The sequence below is a fragment of the Quercus suber genome, unplaced genomic scaffold (assembly GCF_002906115.3).
Source record: "Quercus suber isolate HL8 unplaced genomic scaffold, Cork oak 2.0 scaffold_623, whole genome shotgun sequence".
NCBI classification, from domain to species: Eukaryota; Viridiplantae; Streptophyta; class Magnoliopsida; order Fagales; family Fagaceae; genus Quercus; species Quercus suber.
In genome coordinates this window covers 353,081-366,163 of record NW_027070066.1, presented here as the reverse complement: position 1 = coordinate 366,163, position 13,083 = coordinate 353,081, and the positions used below count along the sequence as shown (strand labels likewise).

Below are 13,083 nucleotides of genomic sequence, written 5' to 3'. Positions count from 1 at the left end.
GATAAATTACCTGATTGTAGTGGACTAGCATGTCAGACAAATGTTCCACTCCTCGGTACTTGATAGGCTGGGGTTTAGGTTGCTGGGAATAACAGTTATGAGATGTGAGCCTAATTTTGGATGGATCATCCAAGCCAAGATGCTGGGCTACTCTCTCCACAACGTCATCATAATCATGAAGTTTTGACCTAGAAAATTACAGATAAAGAGGAACACATGCTAATTAACTGATTCACCCAATACAAACTACAAAATAGCTGCAGAGAAAGTTCCATGTATAAGAAAAACTTACAACTCAAGACAGAATTCATCCTCCTTTGGTTTCTCCAATGATCGAAACCGAACAACCTATTGATAATTATTTATAAAGTTAAAGTCAAGTTATATCCAATGAATAGAAAAAATAAATAAATAAAGAAATGAAAAAGAAAAAGGAAAATAAATCTCATAGAATAGTTATATTATAATAATTCATCTCTAAGATGCCAGCACTTTTCTATCTTCGCTACTTAAAACATTAGCTTCAAAACACAGATTATTAGTTCATTTTAAATATTAAAGCAGAATATCTAAATATTCTTGCAGTGCATAGACCATCAGAAAATGAACTTGGCGCTTAAAAAAAATTTGACAAAAGATGGCATAATAAAAAAAAAAAAAAAAAAAAAGTGAACCTTCCTTAGGCATCCATAAACTAGTCTTTCCATTTACCTGATGTTGGGAACATCTATTTTTGAGAAAGCACTACCTCACATCACCAAATGCATACCATAGCTTTTTATTATAATGAGTTTCCAAGAATTAGCATATCAAACTTCTGTTAAGGATAGTAAACAAAAGAGCTATACCCTCCCTCATAATCAGAAAAAGCATCCACCATTAAATGGAAGACACTAAAGAAAATTATAGAGGGAACCCCCCTTACAGGAAGCAACTTTTATCCATACTTTAGCAACACCCTTAGCATACATCAAGATCACTAGATCGATGATATCCTACACCGCCATAAGAATTCAAACTAAGACATGTGCCAGCAAAGCATACACTATTGAGAAACCAAAACATGTATATGAACCTTAAAAGTCTGTTTGAGGGAGGGAAAGGAGTGAGCCGTGGGTTTTGCTCTGGAAAACAACATTGTCAACAACAGTGTGTGCTCTTGTTACTGGATTAGTGGAAGCCATTAGTTATTTACTAGGAATTTCGAATGGAATTGTTAACTATTGATTATTCGTGAAATTTTTGTTGTTCATTTGACAAAATCTTCGAGAATTATAAATCCCATTAACATCTCAACTCCCATCAAAAGCAAGAATTCTAACTCTCATCTTTTAGGTAGGAACGCCAATTCTCACATATCTTATATATGTGATGATTGCTAATTTAATACTTCAATCCACCTTTTAACTTTTTTTCTTTCTTAAAAACTAACAACGTAGATTTAATTTCAGAACAAAAATATTTATTTTCCAAAGATGTTTATTAATGTTCAAGGATATTTTTATGATTTAAAAAAATTATCCACAATGGTAAAATTATCCAAAATAGCAAGTATAAGATTATTTTAAGAAATTAAAATTTATATTTTTAAATGTGATATTTTCTATAAATCTATACTATTCTTTACAAGGATTCCTCGCTTTAATGGACACTTTTCAGCTGTTAAAAAAATAAAAATTAAAAATTAAAAACTACCCAATGATGTCTTAGAAAAGTTTAAATAATAGGGTCAACTAAGTAAAAAATACGAATTTTCAAAATCCTATTTTTTGCAAGGCAATAGTAATTTTATTGATACTTTATTTTAGGACCTAGTACTTCAGTAGGTTTATGAGTGCTTTTATTTAAAGTTAGGCTTATTTTTGTAAAAAGACAATTAAGGTTTTCTGCGCCTATTAGAAATAAGGCTTATTATTTCTATATAAACAAACTATGTACTCTATGAAGGAAACTTTGATGAATTGAAATTTTGAATTGGAAGAATTCAATTGTTGGGTTCTAATTCCTAGCAACTTAGGGGCTGATTCCCAATTTTTCTTTGCTTGATGTTGATTCCAGGCAAGCCTCTAAGTGGAGATTCTTAGGGTTTATCATTTTATTTTGTTCAATTTTCCCCTTTATCCCCCCATTTGATGTTGTCTGGCATCAGTGCCATTTCATCTTAAGGCCATCGGGCTAAACCTGGCCACATGCACCCCAACTAATGAATATAAATGGCTGGGTAGGGATTTTCTGGCCCAAAAAAAATTGTGTCAATCTGAACCTGACCCAATTATCAAACAGGTCTGCTATGGGTAGAAATTTTTCAACCAAAACATGAGTACATCCAACCCAATGCATCCTAACCAGCGATCTTATAAAGAAGACCTGCCAACCCACCTGAATCTGGCAGAAATAAACAGACCGGGAAAACATCATTACGACCCAACAAAATGGTGTAAACTAGAACCCAATCCAATACATAAGCTGGTTAAGCATGAGTCAAAGGATTAACCAGATATGACCGTATGCCAGTTCGACTGACATAGAACAAATATTAGCCCCCTAGAAGATTTCAAAACACCACCATAGTCATTATATATTGTTTGGGCTTGTAAATAGTATAATTTTAACTGACTGTTTTAATTTACGAATTGATAATGTACTTGTTAAAAAAACAAGTGCTCAAACTTGGCAACACAAGCAAATGCAGCATGCGAGGTTGGTGCACCGTGACGACCACATACCCACAATAGTGCAAAAGCTCAACATGTAGCATAAAAACATGAAAATCCTGATCTCTGAATTGTAAAGGTTCACTCTGTACCTGACGATTGTGAACATAATCCAAGAATGAAGGAACATCTGGATAGCGACATTGATCACTGCTTCCAACTTGAGGGGATTTCTGAAAGCAAACGATGTCCCCGTCTTCAAGCTGAAAAATGCAAATGAAAATAAGGCCAAAAAGAAAGTAGATAAGCAATTTGATAGAGAAGACAACTATAGAGAAAAGGTAAGGAACAAACAAACAGAAAATTCGTGAACTACAACTGAAAACAATTCCCAAAGCCAAGCATTTGCAATTAGTCATCTATAACATACCTGACTCGCACGGAAAGTCACCTTCTTGTCAATGCGTTCACACATGATAGTAGGTTCAAACTTTATTTCCTGAATATCAAATAGGATGAGTAAGGTAACTGCTGAAATTAGAGAAGAAAGAAAGAAAAAATTAAACTTACCTCATAAAGTTCAATTTCTTCATCAGCACTGAATCCAGCCATTTCATTTAGTTTTGGCAATATTTCCACTGGCTTACCACTACCCTTAACAAAAAGCCTCCCAACATATCTGACATTATAGAAGAAAAGCATGAGTGCTTCCTGCAACTCTAACAAGGAGGGAAGAAGGAAAGAGAAACTACCGGAGCTCCTCTTTCGATGGGTCATATAGCTTAAAGAATAGCAGAATATCTTCTTTCGTCCTTTCAGGAGGAGGAACAGGCTGCAAATCCTGAGTGATTATGCAGATCAGTAACAGCACAAAAGAGAGAATCCATGCCACTCAATGATAAACCAATTCCAATAATATTTATTAAAAGATCTACTCAAACAACCAGAGGGGGATCACCTCCTCAGATATGAAAGACAACATTACCTGCCCAAGTTCTACTTCTAGAAACAACTTAAGCTCTGCATTATTTGCCTTATTGGAAACTTCTCTCAACTGTCCAACCTACAATGCACAAAAGTGTCATAAAACACACATATTTTCCTACCATCAACAGGCTAAGGCAACCATGTGCTCTTATGAAGTAAATACAACTTCCACGTCCATAATAATCTCAATAACAAATTCTCAGCAAAACCCTTAAGCAGAGTTATATCAAATGAACATGAATAGCTGAACAATTAATAGTTATATCACACACTTTAAATATATGTTCATCTGTTCATTAGTGTCTGTTTGCATGCAGCTGAACCATAAATTGCAGAACTATTTAGATCATGATTTTTAGGTCAAACATAAGAGCTGTAAATAAAGTTTCTTGACAAAAACGCGAAATACATATAAAATACTGTACATAAATTTGGCAAATGAACGATATTCCATCATACATTTCAAAATGCATGCTAGAAGTATGTCTGTGTGATGTGCCAATTTTCAAAGACAGAAGTCCTACAAATCATAGATCTACTAGATTCATTCAGTCTGTCAAAAAACTATTCAAACTTTAAAGTAAATGCATAGTAATCCAGCCCAGGCTCATCATGCCATCAAATAACAAAATCAGATGAACCAAATTCAATGCTATATATTGATAAGTAATGTGATTTCATTAAAACTCAAAAACAATATACCAGAAACATATATGCAAAGGGAACAAAGCAACGAAAAAGAGCAAAAAATAAAAGCAGGCCGAGACTCATCAGCTGATAGCTAAAGGGACTACAAAATCCAAAAAAATAAGCCATAGAAACCAAATGTATTAATATTAATCCACCTTCATAGATGTACAACCTAAAATCCCACTTCCCTTCGGTCTTTCTCAACTATCTGGGAACACGCTCCTCATCATCTATATGCCCATCAAATTTGCAACTTTCACTCATATTAATTTAAACCTCCCTCTAACCTATAATATCATTTGAATCAAAATCGGTCTTTCACACTAATGCATTCACCAGATAAATGGTCATTTGTTTTGCATTGTTTGTCTTTTTTGGGGTGATTCTTAGATCCATGATTGATCTTCTCGAATGTTGTCAAGGACATTATCATTGCCACAAAGTAGCTAAGGTGTGGCAAGCCCTGCCTCTTTGCATCATGTAGGATTTGTGGTATGAAAGAAACAAAAGGGCCTTTGATGGAATTGAAAATCCTACTTTTCTAATCAAAGAGCATAAGAATTGGATGAGTGCCCAGGGGGGCATCCTTTGATGTCTTTTGTTGATTTTTTTTAGTTTCTTTTAGTCTCTCTTTTGGATATGTATTTTTTGAAATGGGACGGTTCACAGCCTGCACCAGCCCCTTTCCCTTCTTCAATAAAATTTTACTTAAAATTATTTTAAAATAATAATAGATCAAATAAAAAACCATAATGCATTCACCAGTTTTTGTTGCACATGTCTTAGTAGACTCAATCTAAACTTTTCCTTAGGAGGTACTACTACTCCCAACTTTCAATGAATATCTTCAATCAAGACTATCATTTCTGGAATTTTGCCTCACACACCTTGGTATTCTCATTTTAATTATAATTATGAAAATGACATCTTGATATCGAAACATCAATATTGTAAAGCATAGCCAGTCCTATAACATTACAAAACTTTATTGTCAACCTAGTAAGTATTCTAAGGTCACATGGTATCTCAATTGCACCCATAAACTTCATCCATCCTACCCTAATCCTATGGATAACATCCCCAAAAAAGATGAAACAAAAGGATTTAATCTAGATAAATGAAATTTTAAATCATGATGAAAGATTCCTCTGATTTCATTTGAAAAACAAGACAAGACCCAAACAAATTATCGGCCATTCAAATATTACAATTTTCACAAGATAAATGACATTTTTTTCATTTCTAATTAGACCATCTTTATGGATGATTGAACAAAGAAATAACTAGGGTGAACATTCTTTAATACGTCCTGAAAATCAAATTTTACTATCCTCATCTTGTCTAATTATATTAAACTCTCAGTCCAATTTCATGTTATAGTCTGATCTGTTTTTTAATTAACACAATTTTATCCGGGGCTCTAGCTTTGGCAGTAGTTTGAGGTGTCTAAGACAAGGTGACCCATTATCCCCTTTTGTTATTCATTTTGGTGGAGGTCATCAATATGATGTTAAGGAGAACTAAGGAGAGAGGCTATATACAGGGTTCCAAGGTGGGCTCCAATGTTGTTGTTGGTTTGTGCGTCTTGCATTTATTATTTGCTGATGATAAAATATTTTCTGATGCAAATTATGAGCAAATTCTTCATATTTGAATGGTGTTGACCTATTTGGAAGCTGTGACAGGCCTCAAAGTAAGAGTGAGATGGTTCCTAGTGGTATTCGGTGAGGTTCAGAATAGGCCAGAACTTGCAGATACCCTCTGATGTAAGATTGGGTGTTTACCAACAACTTACCTTGGTATGCCTTTGGGGGCATCCTTCAAGCTGAAGTCGGTTTGAAATCCTATTATAGAGAAGATGGAATGCAGATTATTAGGTTGGAAGAAACTGTGTTTATCAAAAAGGGCAAGGTTAATGTTATTGAAGAGAACATTCTGGAGTCTACCTACTTATTATCTCTCATTTTTCACCATTCTTGTTAGTGTGGTAAATAGAATTGAGAAATTTTAAAGGTTTTATTTGGGTTGGTATGGGTGATGAGTTTAAGCATTAGAGAAGATGGAACACAGATTATTAGGTTGTAAGAAATTGTGTTTGTCAAACAGGGCATGATTAACGTTATTGAAGAGTACATTCTTGAGTCTGCCCACTTATTATCTGTCATTGTTCACCATTCTTGTTAGTGTGGTAAACAGAATTGAGAAATTGTAAAGATTTTCTTTGGGATGGTATGGGTGATGAGTTTAAGCATTGGTGGGCAGGGATATAGTGTGCGCTTCTACTGCTAATGGCATATTAGGAGTTAGGAGGTTAGTAACCTTCAACCAATTCTTCTGGGTAATGGTTATGGCGCTTTAGAATGGAGGAAATGCAGTTATGGATAAGTATAGTAGCTATGAATATGGAGATCAGGGAGGTTGGCACATGAAAAATGTTCAGGGAACTCACGGCTGGGCTTATGGAAAGGTATTAGATAGGGTCAAAAAGGTTCCTACACTATATCCATTTAAAGGTAGGGGAGGGTAGCCGAGTTCAATTTTGGCATGATAGTTGGTGTGGTGACCAACTATTGAGGATGGCCTTTCCTGACTTGGACATTTGTTCACTATAGTGAGATGCTTCAGTTAATTCCTTGTTACAATGACAGGGAACTGAGGAGTTGGGATGCGAATTTAGTGAGAGATTTTAATGATTGAGAGATATAGGTGGTAGTGTCCTTATTCAATCTTCTTTACTCTAATCTCTCTCATTGGCAGTGTTATTAAACTGTCCTGTACCATCAGTTTAACCAGAAATTTCGTGATCCCTGATATATCTCGAAATGTCTACTCTTTCATACAGTTTACACAATTATCCCACTTTAACCCATGTAACCGCAAAATAAAATGTAACTTGTTTGACCCACGGATAAAAGGCTCGCCATAAAGGATAACTAAAGGTAAGGAAAACAAAAGCTGTTAACAAATTTTTTTGATAAGTACTAAGTTTTATTGATATCATAAAAGGGACACCCTAGTACACTAGGTGTGTACAAGGGTCAACAAAAATTACAAGAATCAAGAAAATCAAGAAAGGAAGAGAATGATTGATTTCACAAAGTAGCCAACCAATCTAAAAGCTGCTAACAAATTTTTAAACTTTTTAGAAGTGTCAGATGCTTTTTTTGACTTTTTGAGAGTGCCTAATGGCTAATACTATAGTAACTAGCTTCTACCCTAGTAAAATAGTCAATTTGTACTGCCCCACCCGCTGACCAACATGTATAGTCAATTAGTCAATATGTCAAGACTTTTTTTTTTTTTGATAAATAACGGAATTGTATTAATCAAAAATCCAGGTACACCAGGGGTGTACATGGAGAACAGTACATCAAACTCTTAAATTACAATGATCAAGCATTTCTAAAAAATTCGAACAAAGAAAAAGATTAAAGGACGAACTCCACTCCAGCAAGGTGTGGAAAATGAGAGATTTAAGTACCAAAATAGACAATTCCTTCCCCTCAAAACATCTTGAGTTCCGTTCTCACCAAATACACCATAAGACACAATGTGGTATAGTCGAAGGAACCTTGCCAACTTGAAAGTTAATCAATAACACTTCACGGCATAACCCATAGAAGACCAAATAGAGTCCACACCATAGACCATAGCTCATAAGCAAGAGGACAATGAAGAAAATTTTGTCAAGACTTTTGTCTCTCTATTGTCCATTATTATTATTATTATTATTATTAATCTCTTCTAACAAGTACTTTTCTTGCTTCATAAAATTTTTTAAAATTTTTTTATATTTTATAAATTATGATTACATTTTATTCTGGAATATTTTTTTTTTTATACAATTAAAATTATTAATGGATGGGAATTGAGATACAGGTTATTCCAAATTGTAGTGTTAACATTTCTTTTTCTTTTAGTTTTAATTTAAATGAATGGTCTATTTTTACCTTATTTTAGCTATTTTTTATAATTATAAATATATTAATTAGTTAATTAATAAACTTACAATTCAACCAATGAACCACTAGTTGAACTAGTGAACCAATGAACTGGTCTTTCAATTGAGTGACTCGAGTTAATCTCCAATTCGATTTTGATAACTATGCTCATTGGAAAGGTAGAGATCAGTTGAGATGTAGACTGAAAGGAAAAAGGAATTTGACGTAAACTCATTTTATAATGCCTTAAGGGCCCCTTGTATTATGATTTTTCCTTGGAAGAGTAATTGGTGCATTAAGGCTCTAAGGAGGGTCTATTTCTTTATTTGGACAATAGGCTGTAGCATGGGTCACTTGTGATAATTTCATTAAGTCAGGATACACATTAGTAGGGTGGTGTTGTATGTGTCACTATAGCAGGGAGACAGTGGAGCATCCTTTGTTATATTGTAGAGTTGCATTTGAGTAGTGCAGTTTTGTGTTTCACTCCTTTGGATTTTATTGAGTGCTACTCAGAACAGTCGCTGACCTTCTGTTTGATTGGCAAAATTGGGTAGGCACGCAGTCTTTGGATATATTTGGAACATGGTCCCACTATGTTTGATTTGGACTTTGTGGCAGTAATGTGATCATCATACATTGAAGGTGTGGAATCTTCATGGATACAATTGAGATTTGCTATATCATTGTTTGATTGGTCCTGGGTGTAGGGAATTACTAATAGCAATTCAATTCCTAAATTCTTTAGTATTATTATCTTTTTGTACATAATCTTTTATCGTTCTTTACACTTCTTCATGTCTACTTTCTTGACCACAAAGTAGTCTAGTTCAATAAAATGCTTATTCACTTATCCAAAAAAAAATGTGACATTATAAAGAGAGAAATAAATGGGTAAGCTAGATAATGTACTCTTCGAAAGAGTGATTCTGCTACCCTTAAAAAGATATAGTTTCCTCTACCCAGCTAATTCTTTTTCCTATCCTCTCACTCTTTGAAAGAGTGATTCTGCTACCCTTAAAAAGATAAAGGTTCTTCTACCCAGCTAATCTTTTTTCTCATCCTCTCTACAATGTCGTTCCACACAGTTCAAGCCTTAAAGGAAGAACCCAATGGTAAACCCAAATAGTTCATGGTTAATGAGCTCACCTTGAAACACAAATCCATGGCTAATTCCTCCACTCTTTGAACAACCCCCACTAGCACTATATCACTTTTCCTCAAGTTCACCTGCAACCCCATAATTGACTCAAAACATAGCAGCATACGCCTCAAGACCCTTACACATTCCATGTCACCTCCACAGAAGATAATAGTATCATCTATGAACAGAAAATGTGACATATTCAACACATCGCCACTTCTACCCTCAACCATAAACCCCAACAACCTTCCTCCCAATATTGCCTTCTTAATCATCTTACTAAGTACATCCATGATTAGGATAAACAACAGTGGCAATCCTTAAACTATACACATTCATTGTTACCCAAACCTTCCCAGTGTGATAAATCTTACCCCATGACAATTGGTACAACTTCAAATATCTCTTTTGTTCTAATTCATTGGTCTTGTAGCAGTTTTCCTCCATTCCTTAGACATCTTTGGTGTCCTCAATCATTATTAAAGAGATTGAATCCCCAATATGCCCACATCACGCCCTACAATATTTCCTAGATTCATACTCTTTGATGTATCTGAGCTATATCCTAAGGCTTTAAGCAGATCAAAAAGAGGTCAAACGACAAATTTATAAACAATCACAACTCAAAAAACATTACTCAAGTGTAATCCATGACACATGAAGGTAAAAGTCAACAAGTGCTTACTGATTGTGCTTCCTCCTGAGGTGTCAGTGGTCGATTTGGCCTGTATGTATGGTTTTGGCGCTTAGCCCAAAGCCAAAACCGTTGAAATTGCACTGGTATACCCAGCTCCTTGGCAACTTCTTCCTGAGAAAAAAAAATTACGAATGAACTATAATCTAATAATAAAATTTGAAAAAAAATAAAGGTAGTTTAACAATAACAGTTAGAATAATATGATTAAATTCACCATTTTCTAGCAACTTCAGCTTTTGGGACAAGTGGTAGCTTAGCATTGCATAAGAAAAAAAATTAAGAATACTATAATCTAATAATAAAATTTGAAAAAAATAAAGGTAGTTTAACAGTAACAGTTAGAATAGTATGATTAAATTCATAATTTTCTAGCAACTTAAGCTTTTGGGACAAGTGGTAGCTTAGCATGGTAAAGAGTAGGAGGCCATGTGTTCAAACTTCGTCTGCACACTGCCTCCCATTTTAAAAGGTTAAAAATCCTATGTGTTGGACCTCAGTTATCAAAGGGAAGGTTGGGCCCATATGCAAGGAAGAATGTTAGAATAATATGGGTAAATGATTAAATTCACCATTTACTAACATTTTAAGCATTTGAGACAAGTGGTAGTTAATCAACAATATCTATAGAATATCTTGTTGCCGTTGATCTTGAATATTCTTTTTATGAGAGAAAAACATATATCTAGCATGGAGGTCATTCAAAACAACATAAAAAACAGTTGCTCTAGATTGACCTCAATTAGAAATCCAGAATAATCATAAGCAACTATAAGATCAAAGAAAGAAAAAATGTTACTTTTCAGTGATCAGTATTATTATTAGTAAAGTCCAATGCCAAATTGAGAGTCAAACTCAAGACCTCCCGCTTACTAAAGGGGAAGGGAAAGAATTAGCTTATAAAAATCTACTATTGGTGTAAGGGAATAAATCTACTCCAAAAATTATATCCTGTAAAACAGAGTTTCAACTTTATCTAAAAATGAGCTATTGCATGAATTTTTTTAAAACAATTTATAATCAAGTCATCCACCCGCCCATACTTAGGTTGCACTTGGCATTGGCTTAAAAAGCCATCTTTTTTTACTATTTAGCTTATTTTTACTACTAATTATGGGTCCCATTACACTTTTTGGTACTATTTATGAGTCCCACTATACTATTTCAACTACCTTTTAACTTTATTTATAGTATTTTCAGGAAAGAGTTTTCTGTATCAGCTAAATAAGCTGTTCCCAAACGAACTCTTAACCTATAGTGGTTGAAAACTACTATAAGCAGATTTATTTATCAAAGCAACAATATTTATAATGGAATTTACTTCACCAAATGTCATTTACAGTGACTGAAAGGATGTCGTATGTAATGAAAGTTGAGTCTTATGTCATGCTACAATGCGGATAATTCACTATATGCTAAAATCTATTATCAAAGTTCAAGAAATTTAATACACTACTCCAATTATATATCTCTTATCAAAAGTTTCAAGAGATTAAAAAAATTCATTATTTTTAATATTGTTTTAATCTACAATAAATTTTTGTTTTGATGAAAATTCAGTGTAACATGATATGTTTCCTGTCATATAACTTAGGTAAATTTGATTCTTTTATTTCACTAGCTATTTATTGTTCAATTTCAATAGTGTTAGTGAAATCTCACTTTAACTTACACAAGATTTTGTATTGACCCATGTGTCATACAGTCATACTACTTGTATATGCGTGCGTGGGTGTTTGCATGTAAAAATGATGTCAAATGCAGTTAAAAGTCAACGAAAATACACCATAACCCAAACAGAGCAGACACAACTCCATCTATTCAAAAAGAATTACATTTTTTATAGAAAATAAAAAATAACAAATTGCAAAGTACCTTGAAAAGGTTAAACGAAATCTGCTTTTGAATACGAAAACTATGAACTTTGTCATGATCTACAAGATCAAAATATATATCCCTTCCAATCTGTTCAAGTAGGTCCTCATTACGTGCAACCTACAGGCAATAATGGAACTAATGAATAATGTTCCATGAGTGACGTATATACATATAAACAGAAAAAAGCAGCAACTGTGAGAGAGGACAGTATGTATGTATGTATGTAGTACACACACACACACACACACACACACAGGAGTTTTCAAAAGCTGACGCTGTAACCTTTATGATGGTGTAGAGGTGCGCCTCTGCTTTTTCCTTTCTCTTTTGCTCCTTTTCTTCTTGTTCTTTCTTCAACCTTATCTGGCATGTGATGTTCAAAGCAAGACTTTGTTGACAAAGAAGTATTAAAACTTTCAAGTCAAAAATAAGTGTATCAAACACCTTACCCTAAGGTGTTCTGCAATGTCCTTCTCGTCCACATTACAAATTATTTTCTCCTTGTCACTTTCGCGTATATATACAAGCATATATGCATTTGAATATTTGGTAAACTTAAATGGAGAGTTGTTGAACCCAGGATTTGCCGGTGGCAACTGTTGCATGTAGTAAATAATAGAAAATGCATCAACTAAAAAATCAATAAAAAATTAGAATACACTAACATACAAATTACATAGAAGCAATTTGGAGAAAAACATTACCTCTTCCTCACCACCATACTGCTCCTCTAGTGCCCTCTTAACATCTTCTTTTGTCACTCGTTCATCATCAAATTTAAACCTAAGAGCAAAAAATCACAGCATATTACATCTAACAAATCAATGGAAATATCAAGAATTATTTGGGAGGATCGTTGACAGAAGGAAACCAAAGCTACTTGACTACATATCAAAAAACATGAATGATCATCAATCACTCCAGTTCCAAGAATCCACAGCTCACTTCATTTACCAATGACAAAAACCTTGAACCAATTAAAACCCAGCACTGAAAGAAGTAACCAGGAAAAAATGAAGATAAAAGAAGTAACACTGCAAAGATTATCTTCCCTTGCAATTGAAAAAGAGGGGGGGGGGGGGGGGGGGGGACCCC

General features: G+C 34.1%; 1 protein-coding gene across 4 annotated transcripts in view; it reads right to left on the bottom strand.

Moving 5' to 3' along the window:
• The window catches only part of LOC112041186 (ubiquitin C-terminal hydrolase 12), a 95,676-nt gene that overhangs the window by 5,100 nt on the left and 77,493 nt on the right, over positions 1–13,083 (bottom strand). For 2 of the 4 annotated variants that reach the window (XM_065765395.1, XM_065765396.1), the window contains exons 12-23: positions 12,693–12,771; positions 12,438–12,584; positions 12,271–12,351; positions 11,986–12,105; positions 10,102–10,224; positions 3,640–3,717; positions 3,407–3,495; positions 3,225–3,333; positions 3,085–3,153; positions 2,807–2,917; positions 293–348; positions 11–188 (exon numbers count right to left, since the gene is read on the bottom strand). In XM_065765395.1, the coding sequence (XP_065621467.1) occupies positions 11–188; positions 293–348; positions 2,807–2,917; positions 3,085–3,153; positions 3,225–3,333; positions 3,407–3,495; positions 3,640–3,717; positions 10,102–10,224; positions 11,986–12,105; positions 12,271–12,351; positions 12,438–12,584; positions 12,693–12,771 (1,240 nt within the window). The remainder of the gene's footprint in view (positions 1–10; positions 189–292; positions 349–2,806; positions 2,918–3,084; positions 3,154–3,224; positions 3,334–3,406; positions 3,496–3,639; positions 3,718–10,101; positions 10,225–11,985; positions 12,106–12,270; positions 12,352–12,437; positions 12,585–12,692; positions 12,772–13,083) is intronic. The other 2 variants (XM_065765398.1, XM_065765397.1) reach the window with 2 other exon arrangements.